We start from the raw sequence: 24,359 nt of genomic DNA, 5'->3' as shown, positions 1-24,359 counted from the left end.
TCTAGAATACCCAAAATGCATTTCTAACCTACAACTGACACGCTTTGAACCTATGTGTAACTTATATCAAACTTATCTACAACGCATATTGACGTATGTAGACGTGTTCCGGGTGACCTCTTTTCTCCTCTTCCAGACACATAAAGCGTTTCAGCACCTCCCCTCTGGACAGCGACAGCAGGAGATAATACCTGCAATATCTAATATCACCATAATCTTCAAATTTAGAATTAGATTTAAAAAAAAAAAAATAACAAACTAAAATAAAATACATTTAAATTAAATACTCATTAATTTTCAAAGCCACATGGAGCCTCAGCTGAATGAAAAGAGCCACATGTGTTTCATCAAAATACCTCCTACCTGTCCTCCAACATTAGCATGACCTCATCGATTTAACACCGAACCAGTTGCGACATCTACAACACGCTGAGCTTTTGTTGGTAGAAGCTATCCATAAGTTATTGAAATATTCTATCTAAGCTACATATATGCCCAAAATATTTAAAAAAAAAGCGGTGCCAGACACAACAAACCCCTCCCCTCACATGTATTCTTGCTTATTGTGGCATCAATCCAGCTGATGTCTATGTGTGTGCTGCTGTCAGCATAAATAAATTTTGCCAATTATAAGTAAATGAGGAAAAAAAACATTTAAAAAATTCATTAAAAATTTCAACTTTGACCTACTGTTCTCAAAATGTAACCACATCTATTCTAGATCACTGGCAATGTATAATCCCAATTTGGTATGAATTCAACCAATAGTTTTGCTGCTAAAGTGTTAACAAACCGAACCAAAACCAATACCACTTGCCTCCCCTTCCACTCACTCCTCTCCGGGATACTTCAGTGTCCTCCTTCTGCTCCTCTACAACCATAATATATTCTGCTGTTGTCGCAGAAATTCAGTCGGATAACGTCAACCGGCAGCTCAGCTCAGCAAACAGGCACAACAAACCCCGCCCCTTGCACGTATTGTAGCTCATTTTGTCATCGATCCAGCTGATGTCATCATGTCTATGCATATGCTAATGTCAGCCTATCAATTGCCTCTATATATGTGCCAAGTCTGAAGTAAACTGAAACAAAATTTGATGTTTTTATACACATCTGAAATTTCACCCATTATAAGTAAATGAAAAAAAAAAAAGATTTTAAAAATTCATAAAAAATTTGAAGTTTGACCTACTGTTCCCAAAATGTAATGACATCTATTCTGGGTCACTGGCTATCTATAAACCCAATTTGGTATGAATTCAACCGATAGTTTTGCTGCTACAGACATGTGAAATTTTGCCCATTATAAGTAAATGGAAAAAAAAAAAAAAGGAATTAAAAATTTTTCCAAATTTTTCCAAAAAATGTAATGACATCCAATCTGGGTTGATGGCAACCCAAAGTTTTGGTGCTAGAGTGTTAAAAAACAAACAAAAAAAACCAAACAAACAAACTGAACCAAAAACAATACCCCCTTGATAGTTCAGCTTAGGCTAGCATTTTAGAGAAATTTTGATTCGTCGGAATACGCTTGCTAAATCGTCAAGGTGTGACAGGGCCTTTAGATAAAACTAAGATATCATGGTTTTATTCTGAGGACGGATCTGTTTATGAGTCAGTTATCAGTGGTTGTGTTAAATGTCATGGTTTACATATATCGCAGATGTTTACGTCGACCTTAGAAAAGAACATTCACAAAAAAGTAGGTAGCAGACTACATTATCACTGGAACATTTCTATTTTTTCTTCTTCTTTTTTTTTTTTTTTTTTTTTTTTACAAAACACTGGTTTCCGTTTAAACTACACGAGGCAGCATCTCTACATTACAGTAAAATAAAAATGACCACTGGAGATGTGAAGCTTAAAAAAAAACAAAACAAAAAACAACACATGATATTCTGTGTCTGGAAAACTGCTTCCACAAAAGCCACAAATTGTCCAGTAACCGTTAATTAAGCTAAGACTTGGAAGAGTGATTTAAGGAAGGCCGAGATAAAGTCCAAAGAGCGGCTGTTTTTAGTTTGTTCTCCGTGTAAGACTTCGACATCATGTGATGAAACTCCGCCGCCAGAAAAACATGGTAGTTCAAGTCCTGCTTTTTCCCTTTTCCTCCTCATTCTCCGTTTCTTCAACCAGATCCTCAGCAGAACAATGGAGCGTTTAGCTGGAAAACTGGAATGTTCTGTGCAGTTTTTTTTTTTAATTGAATTTCCCAATCACATCCCCCTTTTTTCCTTCCTCCTTCACCTGTTCATGTCTGACGTGCAGGACCTGTGGAAATGTGAAGGACATCTGGTCTGGGACACAAAACACGGCCACGATCAGCAAAGATTAGACTAGAGTTAAGTCTAGTACTCAGCGTATGCGCCACGATACTCCTCTGTCCTCTATGGTCCTTAACTTTCCTTCTTTTATTTGTTTTTTTTTTTTTTTGGATGGGAAACAGTCCTGCGTCCCATCAGCGTCCTGGTTTCGAGGATAAACCCACCGTGTCCGTGAGGTCGTGGGGTCATAGGTCGGTGACTTTGTTCTCCACGGCGGCGGCGATCTGTTGGAGCCGGTAACCCAGCTGCATCTTCTGCGCCGTGGAATCTTCTTCAAGGGCCGTGATAATCTGATGAAGACACAGGAGGTGTTAGAGCAGGGGTGTCAAACTCATTTTAGTTCAGGGGCCATATTTAGCCCAATTTGATCTCAAGCAGGCCACACCAGTAAAATAATGATTTAATAACCTATAAATAATGACAAATCAAAGTTTTTCTTTTTGTTTTAGTACAAAAAAACCCTCAATTACATTATGAAAATATTTATATTTACAAAAAAGATGTAAATAACCTGAAAAACTACAATTTCATTTGAAAAACTGGTGCAATTTTAACAATATTTTGCCATGACTTATTATTCATACATGTACATTTACAAATAATGTTACATAAACATTTGGTAACAGGTAGAATATTGTTAAAATTTTGGAGTTTGGAACTAAAATTTGAACAATTTCTACAATATTCCATCTCTTATTATTAACACAACCACAGATCACAGTGGATCCATAAATGCACCAAACATTTAGTAACAGGCAGAATATTGTTCAAATTGCACATTTCGGGTTGTTCATTTTTGTTTTTATTTATGTATTTATTTGCATTTTATTGTGAAAGACTAGTTTTGTAAATGTAAATATTTTCACAGTGTAATGTTATTTTTTTCACTTAAAATTTTTCCACTTAATTTTTCCCAAAGAAAATTTGTCGTCATTATTTATGGGTTATTGAGTTGTTATTTTTACTGGAGATCACATTGGTCTGTATGTGGAACCTGAACCAAAATGATTTGGACAACCTGGACTGTTCAGGTTAATTTTTGCACTTTCATCCCGCGGTCCGGAAAGGAACCTTTGGCGGGCCGGATTTGGCCCTCGGGCCATGTGTTTGACACCGGTGCGTTAGAGTAAGGATGTCAAAGTCATTTTAGTTCAGGAGCCACATTCAGTAAGTCTATAGTTCTGTAGTTCTCTGACTGTCACTTACCTGGTCGTAGTATTTGTTGATGTACTTGTACAGTTCATGCAAAGCCACAAGGCAGTTGACCTCAGCAGCATAATTCTGAGGTTTTTTGGAAAGAACAAGAAAATAAGTGAGAGTCAAAAACCTTACCTTTTTAAATGGAATTATGCATTTTCAAACATTTCCCTGTGGTCTACATAAACTGTAAATGCTCTGCTTGGGTCTGAATTCTTCATTAATTCAACTCCGCACGTCCATTTTCAACCCTATTTCTGAGTAAAGACACCAGAAAGGTCGTTTTGAGCGCTGGCCCTTTAAATGCAAATGAGCCGTTTCACACCCCGCCCCCTCCAGGTTGTTGGCTGTGCTGCTCTGTCCCGTTCAACCAACAACTGAACGTTTTAGGTAATCGGCTCAAAGTTTGGACATATTTTCAGTTTTTACTACAACCGCTGCTACTGATAAACAATTATGGGCCGGATCTATCAAAGGTTTGCGTGTATTAAAACATGTGCAAACTCATTGCACATGCAAAAAATGTACAAACTGATTTACTAACAGCGCGCAATAAGGGTTATGTCTTTCAAAGGTGCAAAATAGTGCGTCTGCATCCAGTTAGTACATTTGACACAATGACTACGCAATATGGGACGTTTACCCGAAGTTGTGCGTTGGGGGGAGAAAATGTAAATATATTAATTTAGCACACTCAAAGGGATTTATCAAAAGCAATTTTGCTGATAGAAACTGAGTCTACAGGGTGAGGAAGCAAAATTTACAATATTTTGAGGCAGGGATTGAAAGACAGTGTATGACCAATTAGTTTATTGAAAGTCATGAGAATTTATTTGCCACAAGAAAATTCATGTAATAGAAAATGTTTTTATTCTACAGGGTGGGGAAGCAAAATTTACAATGAATATTTAGTTGTTTTTTCTCAGCAGGCACTACGTCAATTGTTTTGAAACCAAACATATATTGATGTCATAATCATACCTAACACTATTATCCATACCTTTTCAGAAACTTTTGCCCATATGAGTAATCAGGAAAGCAAACGTCAAAGAGTGTGTGATTTGCTGAATGCACTCGTCACACCAAAGGAGATTTCAAAAATAGTTGGAGTGTCCATAAAGACTGTTTATAATGGAAAGAAGAGAATGACTATGAGCAAAACTATTACGAGAAAGTCTGGAAGATACTATTAAAGAAGAATGGGAGAAGTTGTCACCCGAGTATTTGAGGAACACTTGCACAAGTTTCAGGAAGCGTGTGAAGGCAGTTATTGAGAAAGAAGGAGGACACATAGAATAAAAACATTTCCTATTATGTACATTTTCTTGTGGCAAATAAATTCTCATGACTTTCAGTAAACTAAATGGTCATACACTGTCTTTCAATCCCTGCCTCAAAATACTGTAAATTTTGCTTCCCCACCCTGTATTATTAACACGTCTCAAAATGTGGTGCAAACGGTTTGGATGTGTAATTGTGCACACATGGAAGTGGTTAGGAGACATCGAAATGATGAAATGAGATACAGAGAACGCATTTTTCACCCTCTTGCTTATATTTTTGGAGTGACGGAAGAAAAAATAATTGAGACATACCCCCCCCACACACACACACACACACACACACACAAATGAAAAATGAATGAATGAATGAGTCATGCCATACCTTCTACGACAAAACTCCTCCAACATTACATTTCCGTGCATTTGAATCATTCAGTCACTGTTCCCATTAGTGCTGGTGTATCCCAGAGCAGTTTTTACAGCGTATTGTCTCCAGTAAACACACGTAAAACCCTCATTTAAATAAGGCAGTCTCCAAGACTTTGCACCTGTTGTAATTTGCGCAAGTAATCTTTGTAAATCACCTGCAAACCGTGGTCACTCCCCACACACAAAATTCTAGACTGCGCAAGCAAATTACTACACGCAAATTGGGATCTTAGCAGATCCGGCCCTATGTGGTACTCGGAGAAATGTTTGTCGGAGGTCTTGACCTTACATGTGCAAATGTTGTGGCGTAACTAGTTACAGACGGAACAAATTAAGAAGGAATTAAAACAGGTTGTAGAAATCCACTCGATTTTTGCCAAAATGAATATAAAGATAGCTTTGCAGCACCTGGAGGGTTCAAATTCAAACTTTATGAACTATTAGGGTCCAAATACACAAATAAATGAACCAAAGACTAATAAAAGTGGGTTTGACAAAATATGACCCCTTTAACTGGCAGACATTCACAGTTTTACTTCTGACTAGTCCTGCACCTATCCTCTTGAGGTTTTCTGTGTTCAACCTTTACCTACAAACCAAAACAAAATGACAGGAGGTGGTAACGTACGCGGGACAGTTCAGCTAAAGCTGAGTTCATCTCCTGGTCACTGGCAGAGATGGTCTGACGGATGTCTGCATAGTACCTGCAAAAACCAGCAGAGTTCATTCATACAAGTATTTGAGAACACAGAATTACACAAGGACATGATTCGAAATAATTCAGTAGAAAATGAACTAATGCAGAAACAGATACAGATGAACGTCAAGAGTTCTCCCACTGTTTAGTGTCTTTTGTTCTTGTGCTGATTCAGGCTCATATTTAACCCTGTGATAGTACTGATGAGAACATTTTAAGGGTTAAATCGTTAAATAATGAATCAGTTAAATAAATAAACACTAAAGAACAAACAAAAGCATGCTTTAAAAGATAACTGAAGCAACATCAAATAGCCCTATGCCTGTAAACAATTCAGTATATGTAGACATACACATAGGATACTATCAAACACACACACACACACACACTTAGAATTATGTTTATTCATTTTATATTACTATTACTATTTTTTTTCTGTGTATCTTGCATTATTGTTATTGTTAATGTTATTTTATTTGACTGTTAAGTTTACATAAGCAGGTAATATCACTATGGATCACATGGTTTCTGTGCCTGTAAATGTATACTGTTATTATTATTATTATTATTATTATTATTATTATTATTATTATTATTATTATTATTGATCGGAAAAAATTGGAGACCTCTCTTAAATTATACAGAAACCTTGACATCTCTGCCTGATCGTGATGACTGAGCCCCCCCCCCCCCCTTTTATTTTAGCTACTTATTTTTCTTAATTAGACAATTTTTGTATCAATTCTGTACTGATCACATGTCAGTATTGGATTTACATTAAGAATTGTCTTCTTTTGGGTAGGGTGGGATTGCGGGAGGGATAAAAAGAAAAATGAAAGAATGGAAGTCCTTTTTATCCCATTGCACAGTCATGTTGCTACCTGTAAAATTGCTTCCAATAAAGAAATTTAATAAATAAAAAAAAATAATAATGATAAAAAGCCTGAACTGGTTCTTCATCCTCCTGGTTTTGTGTTTTGTTTCATGTCTGCAGCACCTTTGACCTCATCCATTTTTAGTAAATAACCCCCGCCCCTTTTTTTGTTTTTTTACTCCAGTGTTTTTTTTTTTGTTTTGTTTTTTTTTTTACCCCTGGGCTGCCATATTCTTACCTCTCCACCATCTGTTTGTAGCGAGGGATGTCTCTGGCGTACAGCAGCTTGTTGATGGGAGAGTCCTGCATGAGGAAGACAAATGGACAAACACATCCTCACTATTGTACAAATAAAGTCATGTCATATAACGGTTCGCTTCATTATTCACTTGGAACAAATAAAAACATAACCAATGTCATTGTATCTCACCAGCATGTTCTATCAACAACCAATAACAAACTGAATGTGTGAGGTTGTCAGGTTCTGTTTCTATATTAAAGTCCTGTGGTGTTGATGCAGGAGATCAATGACTTCTATCAGTGTTCAATAGTAACTACACTGACATCTGCAACCATTTCCATGTTAAAAGCCATCAAAATGCTGAACATTATAAGTGTAGTCACATTTGTAATAATTAAAAAAAAAAAATCATCAAAAATTAAAAAATCTAAACTTCTCAAAACTGTGAACGAACTTTGTAGATATTATGCTATTTTTACATTTTTAGTACATTTTTACTACTGTCAGTCTGTTGAGTTTTTAAAAAGCTCTGAATCTCCATCAGGTTAGAAATAACTCATGTAACCCTATAACGCCAAACGTATCCTATTTGATACAGGACTTTTGAAGCCCTCTACATGATCAGTGTGATATATTTTTTTTCTTGAAAAACCTGATGTATACAATTAGATACATGCAATACACAGATAATCCACCAGGGGGGAGGAATTCGTTCAACAGAGGCCTTTCCAGTGACACTACAAGACTGTCATTAATGAGGAAGGAGGCAGAACTTTGACCATTTTGAAAAGAAATTACCAATTTGTTAGACATGTTTGTGTTATATTATGTTTTTGTTTGTTCAAAAATAATAATATTTGAGCACTGAGACCCAATGTATCAAATATGATACAGAATTGAAAATCAAACATGGAAATGGAATAATAATAATAATAATAATAATAATAATAATACCATAGAGCTGTTCCTTTAAAAGTCTGTGTTAAACTGTTTGACTTTACAGTGTGAGGTGTGTATAACCTTAGATTGGTGACGTTTTTACTACGGTGCTGTGGAATAAAACTGACTGTAGCGTACCCGTCCCAGTTTGTGGTCAGCGATGGTGCATGAATCCATAAAGGTCTGCGCGATAACGGACAGGACGGCATCCACGTGGTCTGACGTCTGCACATCAAAGATGAACTGTGGGTTCTTGAGAATATTGATCCAAAACCGCAGTGGTAAACTAGCAAGTCAAGAGCAGAGTACAGGCAGACGTTAACCCACTAAAACCAAAGAGAACAAAGAACTACATTTATAATCGTTCACAACAAAGACTGTCCATATGTTTATGTGGGATCTGACAACCATGTTTAGGACCTGTGGAGCTAACTTCCTGCCAAAACATGTTCTACAAATAAAATTGTAATTATAAAATTTTCACAGATTTTTTTTTTTTTTTTGCTTAATTCAAGATTTTTTTTTGCTTAATTCAAGCAAAAAATCTGCCAATGGAACAAGTGAAAGTGACAAGTGTCTTATCAAACAAACAGACAAACCCCAATGAAAACATAACCTCCGCCGTTCCTTTGCGGAGGTAATTAAGCAAAAAAATCTGCCAATGGAACAAGTGAAAATTATCTTGGTAAGATTTCTTGAAATAAGATTTTCAAGATCTATTGTCTAAAAATAAGTTCTTATATCACACTGAAAAGTTACTCTTTAGGCCAGGGGTGTCAAACTCATTTTGGTTCAGGGACCATATTTAGCTCAATTTGATCTCAAGTGGGCCAGACCAGTAAAATAATGACTTAATAACCTGTAAATAACGACAAATCAAAGTTTTTCCATTTTGTTTTAGTACAAAAAAATATATATTAAATTATGAAAATATTTACATTTTACAAAAAAGATCTGAATAACCTGAAAAAACAAAAATTTCATTTGAAAAATTAGTGCAATTTTAACAATATTATGCCTTAACTTATTATTTATACATGTACATTTACACATAGTGTTACATAAACATTTGGTAACAGGCAGAATATTGTTAAAATTTTGGAGTTTGGAACTAAAATTTGAACAATTTCTACAAATACTGCATCTCTTATTATTAACACAACTCCAGATCACAGTGGATCCATAAATGCACAAAACATTTAGTAACAGGCAGAATATTGTTCAAATTGCACATTTCAGGTTGTTCATCTTTGTTTTTATTTATGTATTCATTTGCATTTTATTGTGAAAAAATAGTTTTGTAAATGTTAATATTTTCACAGTGTAATGTTATTTTTTTCACTTAAATTTTTTTCCCATATTTCTTCACAAAGAATATTTGTCGTCATTATTTATGGTTTATTGTGTTGTTATTTTTACTGTAGATCACATTGGTCTGTATGTGGAACCTGAACCAAAATGATTTGGACAACCTGGACTGTTCAGGTTCATTTTTGCACTTTCATCCCTTGGGCCGGAATGGAACCTTTGGTGGGCCAGATTTGGCCCCCAGGCCGCATGTTTGACACCTGTGCTTTAGGTGATTATGTCTTATTATAGAGTGATGAGATATTTTGACTAGAAATTAGAAAAATATACTTGGCAATATTTAGATTTTTAAAGTGTGGAAATTAGTACAGAAGTAGCACTGGGTCTTTATGGGTTAATGTGTTTTACTACTTTATAGGTGTTTATGTTGAGGGCTTTTATTGTGAAATGTAGTAAAGGAAGTGGTGGATATGTAAGGTGAGGCTATTGGTGTCTTACAGATCATGACTGAAAACACAGTGTGTGTTTAACCCTTTCATGCATGAATTATTAGAACCGTAATCAAGATTTTATTCTTGAGTGGTTTTATTCTTCTTTAGGCATGAAAAAAACAATGCGATTGAATTTTTTTTATGAAGCTATATTTCATGGACGTGCAAAAATGTGAGCAAAGCTGGACACCATGACATGACATGACACCACCAAGTAGATTGGCAATAGAGCATGAGCAAAAAAAATAATGTTGCCCTAACTTGATAAAATAAGTTCAAGCAGCATCTTTTTTAGTTCTCTTAAGTAATATTTTGAAGTCCTCATTAAGTCAACAAATTGCATGTTGTATCAGTTCTGTATTCCATGTTGAGCCAACTTAATTCACAGTTGTAGGAACTTGATAAAATTAATTCAACCAACATCTCTTAAAGTTATCTCAAATAATATTTTCAAATTCAACTTAGTTGATACAAGGAGTTCAGTCAACAGATTGTATGTTGCATCGACTTGTGTCTTAAAGTGTAATAAACTTGACACTACAAGTTGACTGAAATTAACTCAGTCAAAGCAACAAGATGACTTCACTTAGTTAAGTTCAGTCAACTTAACTTTTTTTTTTTTTTTTTTTTCTTTTTACAGTGCATACTAGGCCTGTAATGGTACACGTACCGAAGTGAACCGTTTCGGTACACACCTGTTCGGTTTGGTACACAGCTGTACCGAAACAGCACAGTATGATGAGAAAAAGAAAAAGGAACGAAAGACGTGGTTTGATGCGGAACTTGCAGAACTTTAAATCCGCGCAAGTTTCACACGGACATATTGAAGGACGCACACATTGACCTGAAATATGAAATAACAGCTGATATAAGGTTAAAAAAAAAAAAACAACAAATATGATGTGAACCTGGAAGGAAGAGACTGAAGACCCTCCACCATCAGTACAGTCCAGTTTGGATCAGTTCAAGTTCAGGTGAAAGACAACAACGAGGAAAGAGACGTTAATAAGACGGACGTTGTTTGGCCCCTAGGAACTACGGTAGTTCTAAAACACTTACACTAGCTCTGTCTGTCTGTCTATCACGCATGCTGTATAATAGAGGAATAAATAGAACGTTGAAAGTATGTAAAGTTTCAATTTCGTTTCACGACAGCGTTCGTTACGTTAGTTTTGGACCGCACCCCCAGGTATATAACTGCGCCCCCCCGACCCCCTGACTCCGACAAAAAAAAAAAAAAAAAAAAAAAAAAATCCCCCGTGCACACAGGCACACAACACAGTTTGTTCTCTGTCCTAAAATAAATAATTTGGTTAATTTTTTGTAGTCAATGTTGCTCTTCAGTTTGTTTAAACAGAATACCAGTTTGTCCTCTTGTTAATGTTGTACTTCATGTGGAATTTTTTTGGTATTTCTATGCAGAATGTAAACTGACAGAACTGTGATTTGATTTTTGTTGTTTGTTCAAAACTACCAGTCAGGGAAAAGTGCAATACTAATGTTCAAAATACATTTAGTAACATTAATAATTTATTTTATTTTCTATTTGATTTGTAGCAGCAGAATTATATTATTCCTGTTTTTCTATATTCTATTGTCTCCAAAAATTGGGGGAAAAATGTTTAAAAAATTCATAAATGCGCCCTGCGATGAACTGGCGACTTGTCCCTATGTAGCTGGGATAGGCTCCAAGCGACCCCCGTGACCCTAGTGAGGATAAAGCGGGTTCAGAAAATGAATGAATGAATGAAAATTCATAAATGCATTAATAGACATTTTGAGGGGTTTTCTTTCTTCCTGCACCGAACCAAAAAAAAAAAACGAACTGTGGCTTTGAAAACCGAAAACGTACCGAACCGAAAATTTTGTGTACCGTTACAGGCCTAGTACATACGTTTAATTTTTGAAGCAAAGAAACATGTATTTACTGATATACTGTGTAAAAACTATGAAATACCAACATTTTAATGCTGCTAAACTGATGTTTTCTCACATTTTAACATATTCTAATACTAGTCATTACTCATTTCATGGATATAATATGCAAAAAAAAACAAAAAAAAACTTTCTGTTGTTAATTAGTCTAGTAACAATAACAAGTAATTGATTAACATTCAAACACGTTAGATCAGGTTTGTCAAGAACAGCAAAGTTACAGTAATGTTATTAATGTCAGTGTATGGGATGGTGCATAAGCGTCCACTGTGTCGACTCATATGAAACTAAAACAACAAAATCCATGAATATAAAAGACAACAGCTGTAGAATAACTGTCCGCTATGCATGAAAGGGTTAAGTTTCGTCTATTAATCATCTCCATATTCATCGTCATATGTGACCCGTTCCGTCTCCTCCCCTCCACACTGGGTGGACGCTCCTCGTGTCCTCTTACCTGTTGGTTTTCCAGATGTGAATGGTCTCTGGGTCGCTGATGTTGTGCTGCAGCGCCTGCTCATCCAACAGGTCGAAGAAGTACTTGACGGCCAGAGGGACGGGTCGACTGGTGCTGAGGATGGCGGTGAATAAATCATCCACGAACTTCTGCAGCGTTCCCTGACGTGAACAGAGGAAGGACATGAATAACAGATAGAACACAGAGGAGGCGCTTTCATTAACCCTTTAACCCCTGACGTGTCTGCGGTGCTCGTTCTGTATGTGTGACTTATTTTAAATATTTGTAAAAATTCAACTGTTTGCTCAATAAGGAAAATTTTAACACATGCTTTTAACCCTTTCATGCATAAGTCACTCCAGTGGACAGTTCTTCTCCAGCTGTTCTCTTGTATATTCATGGGTTTAGTTGTTTTAGTTCCATATCAGCCAACACAGTGGACACTTACGCATCAGCTCATATCCTGACATTAATACCATTACTGTAACTTTGCTGTTCTTGATAAACCTGATCTGCACTAACATGTCTGAGTGTAAATCAATTGTTATTTGTTAGACAAGAAGGTTTTTTTTTGCACATTATCTCGATGAAGTGAGGAATTAATAGCATTAGAATATGTTAAAATGTGAGAAGATATCAGATTAGCTGCATTAAACATGTTTTTATTTCATTGTTTTCATATCCCTCTCTGATATTGGGTTTTAAACACATGTTTTTTTACTTCAAAAATTAAATGCGTGGATATTTTTGCAGCGCCACAGAAAAAAAAAAAACTGGATCGCATTGTTTTTTTCATGCCTAAGGAGGAATAAAAACACTGAAGAAAAAAATCTTGACTAAGGTTCTCACAATTAATACATGAAAGGGTTAAAATAGACCTTGTGCTTCTCAGAGACATTTGAGCATGCTCAGTGCACACTCTGCCCCCTGTGCCATGGGGTGTCCAAAACAGTCTAAAAATAGATGGCTTGTTTTTTTTTTTTGTTTTTTTTTTTTGTTTTTTTTTAATTCTGCTTCCGTTGCTTTGTTAACAGACTTTTTTTCTGTAAATTTTTGCAATAACACAAAACATCCATACAAACCATTCACATACACTTTTTTTTGGTCACCTCCCACACAATCCGTTTTTTGATTGCGTTAATTTTGACAACCTAATTATTACACTGGTCAACAACAAATTTATTGTTTAAGTTTTTTGAGCTGATTTAGGATAATTTTAGTGTGCTGAATCCAGAAATCACATTAATTTTGCTCAATCAGGTCAACTTTCTGAACTATGCTACATATTGGCTTTTTAACATTTTTGCTTACATTTATGGGCATTTTCACATCATATGATACAAAATTCTGTCACATTTCTTACAATAAATGAGTTCTGAAGATTTTACTTTTGCCAATTTATGATTAATGTTTTTTTTAATATTACAGGTGAACGAAATGGCTTCGACTAGAAGATCTTGCAAAAATAAGCCTGACATATTCTGCTACGTCTGCGGTGAATACACCATTGTACCTAACAGGAATCAAGTCACAAGTTTCATAAAGTGTGCTTACCAATCTTATTTTGGTATTAAACTTGGTGACCAAGATAAAGTTTGGGTGCAGATTGTGAGAAGATCAAATTTTTCAAAATCAAATTAGCAAAAAACCCTGACCTGATTGAGAAAAAACAGATGTCATTTTTGGATTTAGCGGTGCAAAATGGTCCTAATTCAGTTGAAAAAACCCTAGACAACTTGCAAAAAATATTTTTTTGTAACCCAGTGTTATTTTAAATATTCATAAAAATTCAACCGTTTGCTCAATAAGAAAAGTTTCATGATGTGACAAGAGAATAGACCAAGGGTCGGCAACCTTTACAGCCTAAAGAGCCATTTTTGTCTCAACAAAAAGAAAGAAATCTGACTGGAGCCATGAAAAAAAAAAAGTAAACCCATCTACATTTTACCATGAGGTGGCTGCTCTGCTGTAGCCTATTTGGGATTAGTTTGCTTTTTAACTTTTTTTTTTTTTTTTTAACTTTTAACTAACTTTTTAACTGCAATATTGCAATGTCTGATGCATTTACGAAATTATACAACTACAAGAAAGAAAACATTCAAGATTTGTACAATTTTTTAAATGATGGACACTATTTCCACAACATAATTAAGTAGTGCAATGGAGAAAAAGCGCAACTTTCAAGTATAGTGGCTTACTTACAAACTACGACCAAATGCAAATTGAGCAACTTGTATTGAATTTAGGAAGAAAATAATCCATTTTGGTGTTTATGCTGTGAAAAAATGATTTTATTCCATGTGAAGCCTGCACATTTCTGCAGATGGACAATGTTAGAATAGATTTAGGCTGATAATGTTGAAAAGTACAGGGGTTGGACAAAATAATGGAAACACCTTAAAAAATCAACAAAATATAATTTAATATGGTGTCGGTCCGCCTTTTGCGACAATTACAGCCTCAATTCTCCGAGGTATTGATTCATACAACTTGTGAATTGTTTCCAAAGGAATTTTAAGCCATTCTTCAGTTAGAATACCCTCCAACTCTTTTAGAGACGATGGCGGTGGAAATCGACGTCTTACTTGAATCTCTAAAACTGACCATAAATGCTCAATAATGTTGAGGTCTGGGGACTGTGCCGGCCATACGAGATGCTCAACTTCATTAGAATGTTCCTCATGCCATTCTTTAACAATTCTAGCTGTATGGATTGGGGGATTATCATCTTGAGGTGAAGGTGTTTCCATTATTTTGTCCAACCCCTGTAATGACTCATTCAGTTCATTTCAAAATGTTCCTTATGTTTTTTGGCCAAAGGAGCCATAGACAGATGCAAAAGAGCCATATGTGGGCCTGGAGCCACAGGTTGCAGACCCCTGGAATAGACCTTGCACTTTCCAAAGAGATCTGAGCATGCTCAGTGTGCCCCCCTCTGCCTGTGTAATAGGAGTAAAACACAGATCAATGAGACCAACTCACTATATGAACATATGAATAGACGTTTGGGCTTTTTTTTTTTTTAACACCATTTTCCTTATTTTTTTGTTTTTACTATTGTTTCCAGCGGTGTGGTGATTTTCCTTTATTTATTTATTTATGTAATTTTTTACTGAGTTTTGATCGTGTAACTGTTTTCTGGAGTTCAACCAGGTCCCAAAAAGCAGCTGCACGGATTTACAAAAAAAAAAAAAAAAAAAAAAAAAAAAAAACTGGACCAAACTTCAAATACTTGTTCAGTGTTGCTTTAAGACTTGAGTTGGAGAAATGTACTGAACACTGGGAAAAATGGATTGTGTACGCACCTTGATTAATACAACCATAATTGTACAATGACATGTGTGCATGATGTAAAAGAACATTTTAAGTTTAATTGTAACATCCGTGATGATCTCATGTTCATTGTTTGTTCTTCTGAAAATTAATAAATAAAAAGTTAAAAAAAAAAAAAAAAAAAAACTTGTTCAGTGTGTTCCAGTTTACAGTTCATGTTCAACATCCTAAATCTCTTATTGATGTACATTCGGAGTGCCTTATTTAGTAAAAACCTGTCAAACTTCAATGCCTCTCTTTGTCTTTTTCTGTTATTCCACCTGTTTTGACCCTAAAACACACAGTAAAACAAAACCACTGAAGAAAAAATACACAAACACAAACTCACAGCAGCTTTTATGAACCTGAAACAGACAATTCCCAGCAGCACGTTTACCTGGAATAGTATCTAAGCGGTTAAAGGGTTAAACAGGTTGGACGGATGATGATGATTACCTTCATGGACAGCAGTCGTGTGAGGTAGATCTCGGGGATGGCCTTGGCCCTCTCCCCCCCTCTCTCCCTCACACTCCCCCTCCTGTGTTTGGGCAGCTCTGACTCCTCGCTGGCTTTCACCACATGCCAAAGCCTCACCCCTCCGTCCTCCCCATCGTCCAGCATCGGCGTCTCTGGGGGAGACAAACATTAGGGTACAGGTGTCAAACATGCGGCTCGGGGGCCAAAACCGGCCCACCATAGATTCCAATCCGGCCCGCGGGATGAATTTGCAAAGCGCAAGTTAGGGCATCAAACTCAAAAATAATATCATAATAACCTATAAATAATGACAACACATTTTTTTATTTGATTTAGTGCAAAAAACATTAAATTATGAAAATATTTACATTTACAAACTATCTTTTAAAATATGAATAACTTGAAAAAATATGAACAACCTGAAATATCTGAAGAAAAATAAGTACAATTTTATGTTTATGTTTATGTTTATGCATTTGGCAGACGCTTTTTTCCAAAGCGACTTACAGTGGAAAACCAATTAAATCACTCAAACAATCAAATTTATTTATATAACGTCAGATCACAAAAAAGTTATCTCATGACACTTTATATATAGAGTTGGTCAAAACCAGACTCTTTTATTTATTAATATTTTAACAATATTCTGCCTGTGACTAAATGTTTTGTGCCTTTGTAGATCTGATCTGTAATGCACATGTATAAATGATAAGTCGAGGCATAATACTGATAAAACTGTACTTATATTTCTTAACAAAGTCCATTTTTTTTCAGGTTATTCATGTACTTTTTGTTTGGATAGTTTTTAAAAATAAATATTGGCATAACTGAATGTCATTTTTTGCACTAAAACAATTTGGAATTGTCATTATTTATTGGCTATCATGCTATTATTTTACTGGTCCGGCCCACGTCAGATTAAATTGGGCTGAATGTGGCCCCCGGAAGAAAATGAGTTTGACACCCCTGCATTAGGGCATTTGCTGAGCCTGATTTATACACCCCCCCCCCCCCCCTAATGTTTTTAATGCAAAGACTAGACCAGGGGTGTCAAAGTCATTTTAGTTCAGGGGCCACATTTAGCCCAATATGATATAAAGTGGACCAGACCAGTAAAATAATACCATAGTAATATATAAATGTTATCAACTACAAACTTTTCTCTGTTTTAGAGAAAAAAAAAAAGAGTAAAATTACATTAGAAAATGTTTACATTTACAAACTTGCTTTTAAAAAAATGTGAATAACATGAACAACCTGAAATGTCTTTAAAAAAAAAACAAAAAAACAAGTGCAATGTTTTGGTCTTGCTCAAAACTTAATACTTTTTGGAACAATATTTTTGCTTTGGTTAGCACTGCTTTGGAAAAACTAGTGGAACCATGCCTCCTACTGGCTATTGTTGGAGTTTCCTCTCCTGCGCTGAGACTGTCCAAAGCCCAAAGTGACTCGATCGATAGCTTTTTGTACACTACTGACCCGTCATATGATTCTCTTTAAGCGGAAGGAACCTCTGCCACCCACCTTTGTGCAATGACTGCATGATTTACTTTTCTTTTTAACCCTTTCATGCATGAATTATGAAAACCTTAGTTTTTTTAATGAACCGATTTTTTTTATGGAGTTACAAAAATGTCCACTCAGCTGGACACCATGTGTTTAACCCTTTCATGCATGAATTATGAGAACCTTAGTCAATATTTTTTTCTTGAGTGTTTTTATTCCTCTTTAGGCATGAAAAAAACAATGCAAATGAATTTTTTTTATGAACCTATTTTTCGTGGAGTCACAAAAATGTCCAGTCAGCTGGACACCATGCATTTAATTTTTGAAGCAAAGAAACATGTATTTAAAGCTCATCATCAGAAAGTGATATACTGTGTGAAAACTATGAAATAAAAACATTTTTAATGCCTCTAATTGCTAAATCGCTAATGTTTTCTCATATTTTATCATACTCTAATATTAGTTATTACTCATTTCATGGAGATAAAATCCTCCTGAGACCAAGGAATTTGACAGTTTTAGCTTTTTTCCATTAAAAAATTGTCTTGATTGGAAACTGCATAATGCAACAGTTTTTTCACATACATTTTTTAAATTATTTTTATTTGATTGATTTTTTAATGGAATGTCCTTTGTAATGCACTGCATTGTTTAAGTAAAACTGTCAAACTTTTATCCCCTATAGAGGACAAAATACATGACTGGGTCTGAGGAGGATATATATATATATATATATATATATATATATATATATATATATATATATATATATATATGTATGAAACTTTTTGTTCCAGAAAGCTGTTAATTACAGTCTAATAACAATTAGCAACTGCTTTACACTCAAACATGTTACTGCAGATCAGGTTTATCATGAGCAGCAAAGTTACAGTAGTGGTATGAATTGCAGTGTTTTGGATGATGCATAAGTGTTCAGTGTTGGCTGATATGGAACTAAAAAAACAAAACCCATGAATATACAAGAGAACAGCTGGAGAAGAACTGTCCACTGCAGTGACCACTGTGCATGAAAGGGTTAATTTTTAAAGCAAAGAAACATATTTTTAAAACCATGATCAGAAAGTGATAAACTGTGTAAAATTATGAAATAAAAACATGTTTAATGCAGCTAATCTAATGTTTTCTCACATTTTAACATACTCTAATACTAGTTATTACTCACTTCATTGGGTTATATATATATATATAAAAAAAAAAACAAAAACCTTTTTTGTTTAAGAAAACAGTTAAAAAGAGTCTTATAACAATTAGAAATTGATTTAAACTCAAACATGTTGGTGCAGATCAGGCTTATCAGAACAGCACAGTTACAGTAATGGTATGAATTGAAACCCATGAATATATAAGAGAACAGCTGTAGATTAGCCGTCCACTGTAGTGACCGCTATGCATGAAAGGGTTAAAGTTGGAACCTTTTTTCTCTACTGTCAACAAGAGTGTCATCCTGTCTCCTATCTCATTTTGACAGAGAAATTTGTTGTTAGTATACATTATACAGGGTGGGGAAGCAAAATTTACAATATTTTGAGGCAGGGATTGAAAGACAGTGTATGACCAATTAGTTTATTGAAAGTCATGAGAATTTATTTGCCACAAGAAAATTGATATAATAGAAAATGTTTTTATTCTATGTGTCCTCCTTCTTTCTCAATAACTGCCTTCACACGCTTCCTGAAACTTGCGCAAGTGTTCCTCAAATATTCGGGTGACAACTTCTCCCATTCTTCTTTAATAGTATCTTCCAGACTTTCTCGTAATAGTTTTGCTCATAGTCATTCTCTTCTTTCCATTATAAACAGTCTTTATGGACACTCCAACTATTTTTGAAATCTCCTTTGGTGTGACGAGTGCATTCAGCAAATCACACACTCTTTGACGTTTGCTTTCCTGATTACTCATATGGGCAAAAGTTTCTGAAAAGGTATGGATAATAGTGTTAGGTATGATTATGACATCAATATATGTTTGGTTTCAAAACAATTGACGTAGTGCCTGCTGAGAAAAAACAACTAAATGTTCATTGTAAATTTTGCTTCCCCACCCTGTATTAACTCTTAATCAGCCCTGAGCATTGTAAAGAGGACTTGATAATAAAATTTATCTTGTTGTTGTTGCTTTTTTGTTGTTGTGTTTTGTTTTGGGTTTTTTTCTCTTTTTGGGGGGTTTAATAGGTTTGTAGCTTTGCTGTATAATTTGTTTATTTTTTTTGTACTGTGTCTTTGTGGTTCCTTATGTCTAAGTACATGTTTATGCAAATGTACAATTCAAAATAATAAAAAAAAAAAAAAAAAAAAAAGAAAAACAAGTGCAATTTTAACAATATCACGTCTCAGTTTATCATTTACACACGTCACATTTGCACTTACTTCTCTTAAAGACATTTCAGGTTGTTCATATTTGCTCAAGCTATTCACATTTTTGTGAAAATAGTTTGTAAATGTAAACAATTTCTTGTAATTTAACTTTTTTTACACACACACAAAAAAAAGAAAAATGTGGAGTTGCCTGTATTTATGGGTTATCATGGGAGTATTTTACTGATCTGACCCACTTGAGATGGAATTGCAATGAATGTGACCCCTGAACTAAAATGATTGTTAATATCTTCAGTGTAATTTTTCCATTTCATAAATTCACCCCATGGGCTGTATGTTTGACACCTGTGGACTAGACACTCACTACATCCTATTAGGGATGGGAACAGAATTACTACAGTTTGTCTTTTTCTTTTAATTTAGTTGAGGTAAATTTAATTTCAGGAGTGTATACATTGTTTCAGACTAGTTTTCTTTTCTATTTACTCTTAGTTTTTCCAGGTATTATGAGGAAAACCTTTTATTGACAAAAGGTAGGATGAAAAAATGCCTGTTACTAAATATGCCATCATTTATTTAACGGTACCATACAGAACAAAAGTGGAACTTCAGAGATAATAAAACATCCTTGCTTCCTTTTTTCCCCACAAACAAAAGATCATGAATCAATAAAGAATAAAGAAATAATCAGGTATTAGGAACTGATAGTAGCAATTTTCATCCATCCATCTGATCTTCTGTTTCCATTTGACACAGTACAGTCAAACAGCGCCCTCCTCTGGTTCCTGTGTGAATGAAACACTGACTCACTCTCTCCAGGCATGTAGTCATGGCTGTCATGGAGGTGATGTTTGGTGTTCCTGGGGACCAGAGCGACTGTGGCTCCATCAGGAACCTGGAGGACACAGGAAAACACCTTTATTTATTTAACCCTTTCATGCATAGTGGCCATTACAGTAGACAGTTATTCTACAGCTGTTCTTTTGTATATTCATGGATTTTATTGTTTTAGTTCCATATCAGCCAACATGCATCATCCCATACACTGCTATTCATACCATTACTGTAACTTTGCTGTTCTTGATAAATCTGATCTGCACTAACATGTTTGAGTGTAAATCAATTGCTTGTTATTATTAATAGACTGTAATTAACCATTTTTTTTAAACAAAAAGGTTTTTTTTTTTGCACATGATCGCCATAAAGTGAGTAATAACTAATATTAGAGTATGTTAAAATGTGACAAAACACCAGATTAGCAGCATTTAAAAAGAAATATTTCATACTTTTCATACAGTATATCAGTAAATACGTGTTTCTTTGCTTCAAAACTTAAACGCATGATGTCCAGCTGAGTGGATATTTTTGCAACTCCATGAAAAATAGGTTCACAAAACAAATTTTCAACTAAAACAATAACATTTTTTCATGCCAACACTTGGGAAAAATATCTTGATTAGGGTCAAAAAACGGTATTCAAAATCTCTCTGGAGGGATATTTTAGAGACAATTTAACCCACTTTTTTTTTTTTTTTTGCCAAAATGTTTTTATTTAATTTTTTTATCATTTTAACAAACAAACAACAAACAGTGCATACATTAGATCTATGCAACCTGCTGACTACAAACACAAACATCATTATGTTTACAAAAAGAAAAAAAAAAAAAAAAATTATACAAAATGTAGAAATCTGAGCATCCACCTTCAGAAACCACAGAGGTAACTTTTTCAAATGTTTGCATTGTCCTCCAGTAAATTTAGATTCTTAGCATACACAATGAAAGGATTCCAAACACGTTCAAATGACTCCTGTTTGCCCTTAAGAATATAGGACATTTTTTCTAGTGGAAGGGTAGAAAGCATCTGCCGTATCCACTGACTAACTGTTGGTTTATGAGTTCTTTTCCAAAATAACAAAATGCATTTTTTAGCAATAAGTAGACTGAAGTCTATAAAAATCCGTTCATTTGTTGTATATTTATGTTTTTCTGGATATATGCCAAACAGAAATAACTTTGGGTCTAACATGACTTGTTTAGAAATAATTTTTTTCAATTATTTCCCTGATTTCCCTCCAGAACAATGCAGTTTGTCGACAATACCACATACAGTGAACCAGTGTTCCTTTGCATTCTGAACATTTGGAACATACATCAGGTACACTCTAAAAAATGATTAATAGGCTCAACGTAAAAAAACTGAGGTAACAATTTCCATTCATCTTTTTAAGTTATTTCAACTTGGCAAATTCCTTAAATGCCACAAGACTTCTCTAGTTAAGTAAACTCTATAACTTTAGTACAAACAACATGATTTGCTTTTTACTCTACGAGCTTAATTAAGTCGAACCAACTTAATTTTAATTGTGTAAAAACTACTCCATTTAGTTATATTGACTTATTGTTTTACTTTTATTCTACTCAAAAATGTTCATACAAGTAGTTTCTTTAATTTTTTGAGTTGGTCTAACTTACTACTGTACATCAGAAGAAATTCCACATGGAAATTCCAGTTATATGACTGACCCGTTTAATTCTCTGCACAACTAACTTACTAAATGTGTCTGCATGTTAATATCTCAAATGTACACAGTACTATTGTTCTCATGTTCATGCAGATATTAATTTACATTTGTTAAGTAGTGAAGAGTTACATTAAGCAATATAATTGCAACTAACAATAAACAGGAAAGGCACTGTTTGGCCTATGGCTCTGACTCATGGTGCAGTTCTATAAAAATAAATAAAATAAACACAAAAAAGCCAGTAAACATTAGCATGCACACATTAACTCAAAATTAACACCAACATCACAACCCTGCTGAACCCCTGCACATAAAAGAACACGTTTTCAACAATATACCCAATACCCACAATGCAATGCAGCAAATACGCGACAATATATACAGTCTACTCTCGTTATACCGCCAACTTCCGTTCACGGCCAAATTGGCGGTATAGCGAAAATGGCGTTACAACGGGTTGCGTCCATAATGTGCATGTCTTTACTATATGATGTCTATGCTGCCTCCGTTAACCCGTTCTAATTACGTTTCTAAATAAATCTTGATTCTGTTATGGTGTACGGCAGGGATCGGCAACCTTTAACACTCAAAGAGCCATTTCGACCCGGTTTCCACGGAAAAGACAACACTGGGTGCCGCACCTCGGAGGTGCCACGGTGGCGCACCTCGGAGGTGCCGCACAGCGCCGCTGGCGGTATAACGGTCGGGAAATCAATGGTATAAGTGTTGTTTGTGCATGGAACTGGGCTGGCGGATGGCGATAAGCGGAAATGGCGGTGTAACGGCGGGCGGTTTAACGAGAGTAGACTGTACTACAATTTTAAATTAGAAAGGAGCAAAATGCGTATTATTCAGTCCTTGAATAATTAAAACTACTGTTGCAGAAACAAAGCTAAATTCTATCAAGCCTTAAAGTTTAGTAAAGTTCTGTGCAAAATCATGTTTCTCCCTTTTTTTTCTGTGCTTCCCTCCTTTTCTTGTGGTAGGCGTGGTCTGTCAGAAAAACATGTCCAGGCTCGTCAGCTTTGTACTCAGCTTTTAGAGGAAGCTTACAAGATTTTTAAGCTGTACTAACTTAATATATTTCTTTGTTAAGTTAAAGGCAGAAATGTCTGTTCAAAATCAATATGTTATTAAGTTAAGAGTGTTTTCCTTGTTTTTCATTTAGACCAACTTAATAAAATAACTTATCATCTGATTTAAATGTGTACATGTAACAAACTTAATTTTTTTAAGCAGAGAAAGCTCTTGATTTTAAGCTTAACTTACTAACCCCATGAATCATTTTTTAGAGTGATATATTCTTATCATATCGGTTGAGATGTTTTGGCGTAATATAGACTCGCATCAACCATTTAAAATTGGATTAGTCGAAGGCGTATATTAATGGAACCGGAGTGTACCAAAAGCACATGCAGACTGCCGATCTTCCTCTGTTAACTGCAGTGATAAATCATCCCTCCAAGCTGCAAGTCTGTCATATGAGTCCTCAGGTACAGGGTGGGGAAGCAAAATTTACAATGAACATTTAGTTGTTTTTTTCTCAGCAGGCACTACGTCAATTGTTTTGAAACCAAACATATATTGATGTCATAATCATACTTAACACTATTATCCATACCTTTTCAGAAACTTTTGCCCATATGAGTAATCAGGAAAACAAACGTCAAAGAGTGTGTGATTTGCTGAATGCACTCGTCACACCAAAGGAGATTTCAAAAATAGTTGGAGTGTCCATAAAGACTGTTTATAATGGAAAGAAGAGAATGACTATGAGCAAAACTATTACAAGAAAGTCTGGAAGTGGAGGAAGCAACAAAAAACGTACCAGAGCTTTTATTAAAGCTCTCAAATCCAAAATCCTAAAGGATCCAACCAAATCCATGAGAAAAATAGCAATTGAACTTGAGGTAGACAACAAGACCGTTAGAAATGCAGTAAAATATGATTTGAAGTTAAAATCGAACAAGAACACCAAAACACTTGTTGACAACAGCAACAAATCCAACTTTAGCAATTTTTGGGAAT

General features: G+C 35.0%; 1 protein-coding gene across 1 annotated transcript in view; it reads right to left on the bottom strand.

Annotated features, from left to right (window-relative positions):
* Window positions 1-1,737: 1,737 nt before the first annotated feature.
* The window catches only part of plxnb1a (plexin b1a), a 197,024-nt gene continuing 174,402 nt past the window's right edge, over window positions 1,738-24,359 (bottom strand). Inside the window, exons 32-39 of the mRNA XM_030139228.1 lie at window positions 20,617-20,701; window positions 15,944-16,116; window positions 12,176-12,336; window positions 8,123-8,270; window positions 7,043-7,107; window positions 5,862-5,937; window positions 3,531-3,605; window positions 1,738-2,614 (exon numbers count right to left, since the gene is read on the bottom strand). Of these exons, the coding sequence (XP_029995088.1) occupies window positions 2,510-2,614; window positions 3,531-3,605; window positions 5,862-5,937; window positions 7,043-7,107; window positions 8,123-8,270; window positions 12,176-12,336; window positions 15,944-16,116; window positions 20,617-20,701 (888 nt within the window). The 3' untranslated portion in view covers window positions 1,738-2,509. The remainder of the gene's footprint in view (window positions 2,615-3,530; window positions 3,606-5,861; window positions 5,938-7,042; window positions 7,108-8,122; window positions 8,271-12,175; window positions 12,337-15,943; window positions 16,117-20,616; window positions 20,702-24,359) is intronic.

This window comes from Sphaeramia orbicularis, chromosome 7 (assembly GCF_902148855.1).
Source record: "Sphaeramia orbicularis chromosome 7, fSphaOr1.1, whole genome shotgun sequence".
NCBI lineage: Eukaryota > Metazoa > Chordata > Actinopteri > Kurtiformes > Apogonidae > Sphaeramia > Sphaeramia orbicularis.
The sequence above is the reverse complement of the archived record's forward strand: the minus strand, read 5'-3'. Positions and strand labels throughout refer to the sequence as shown.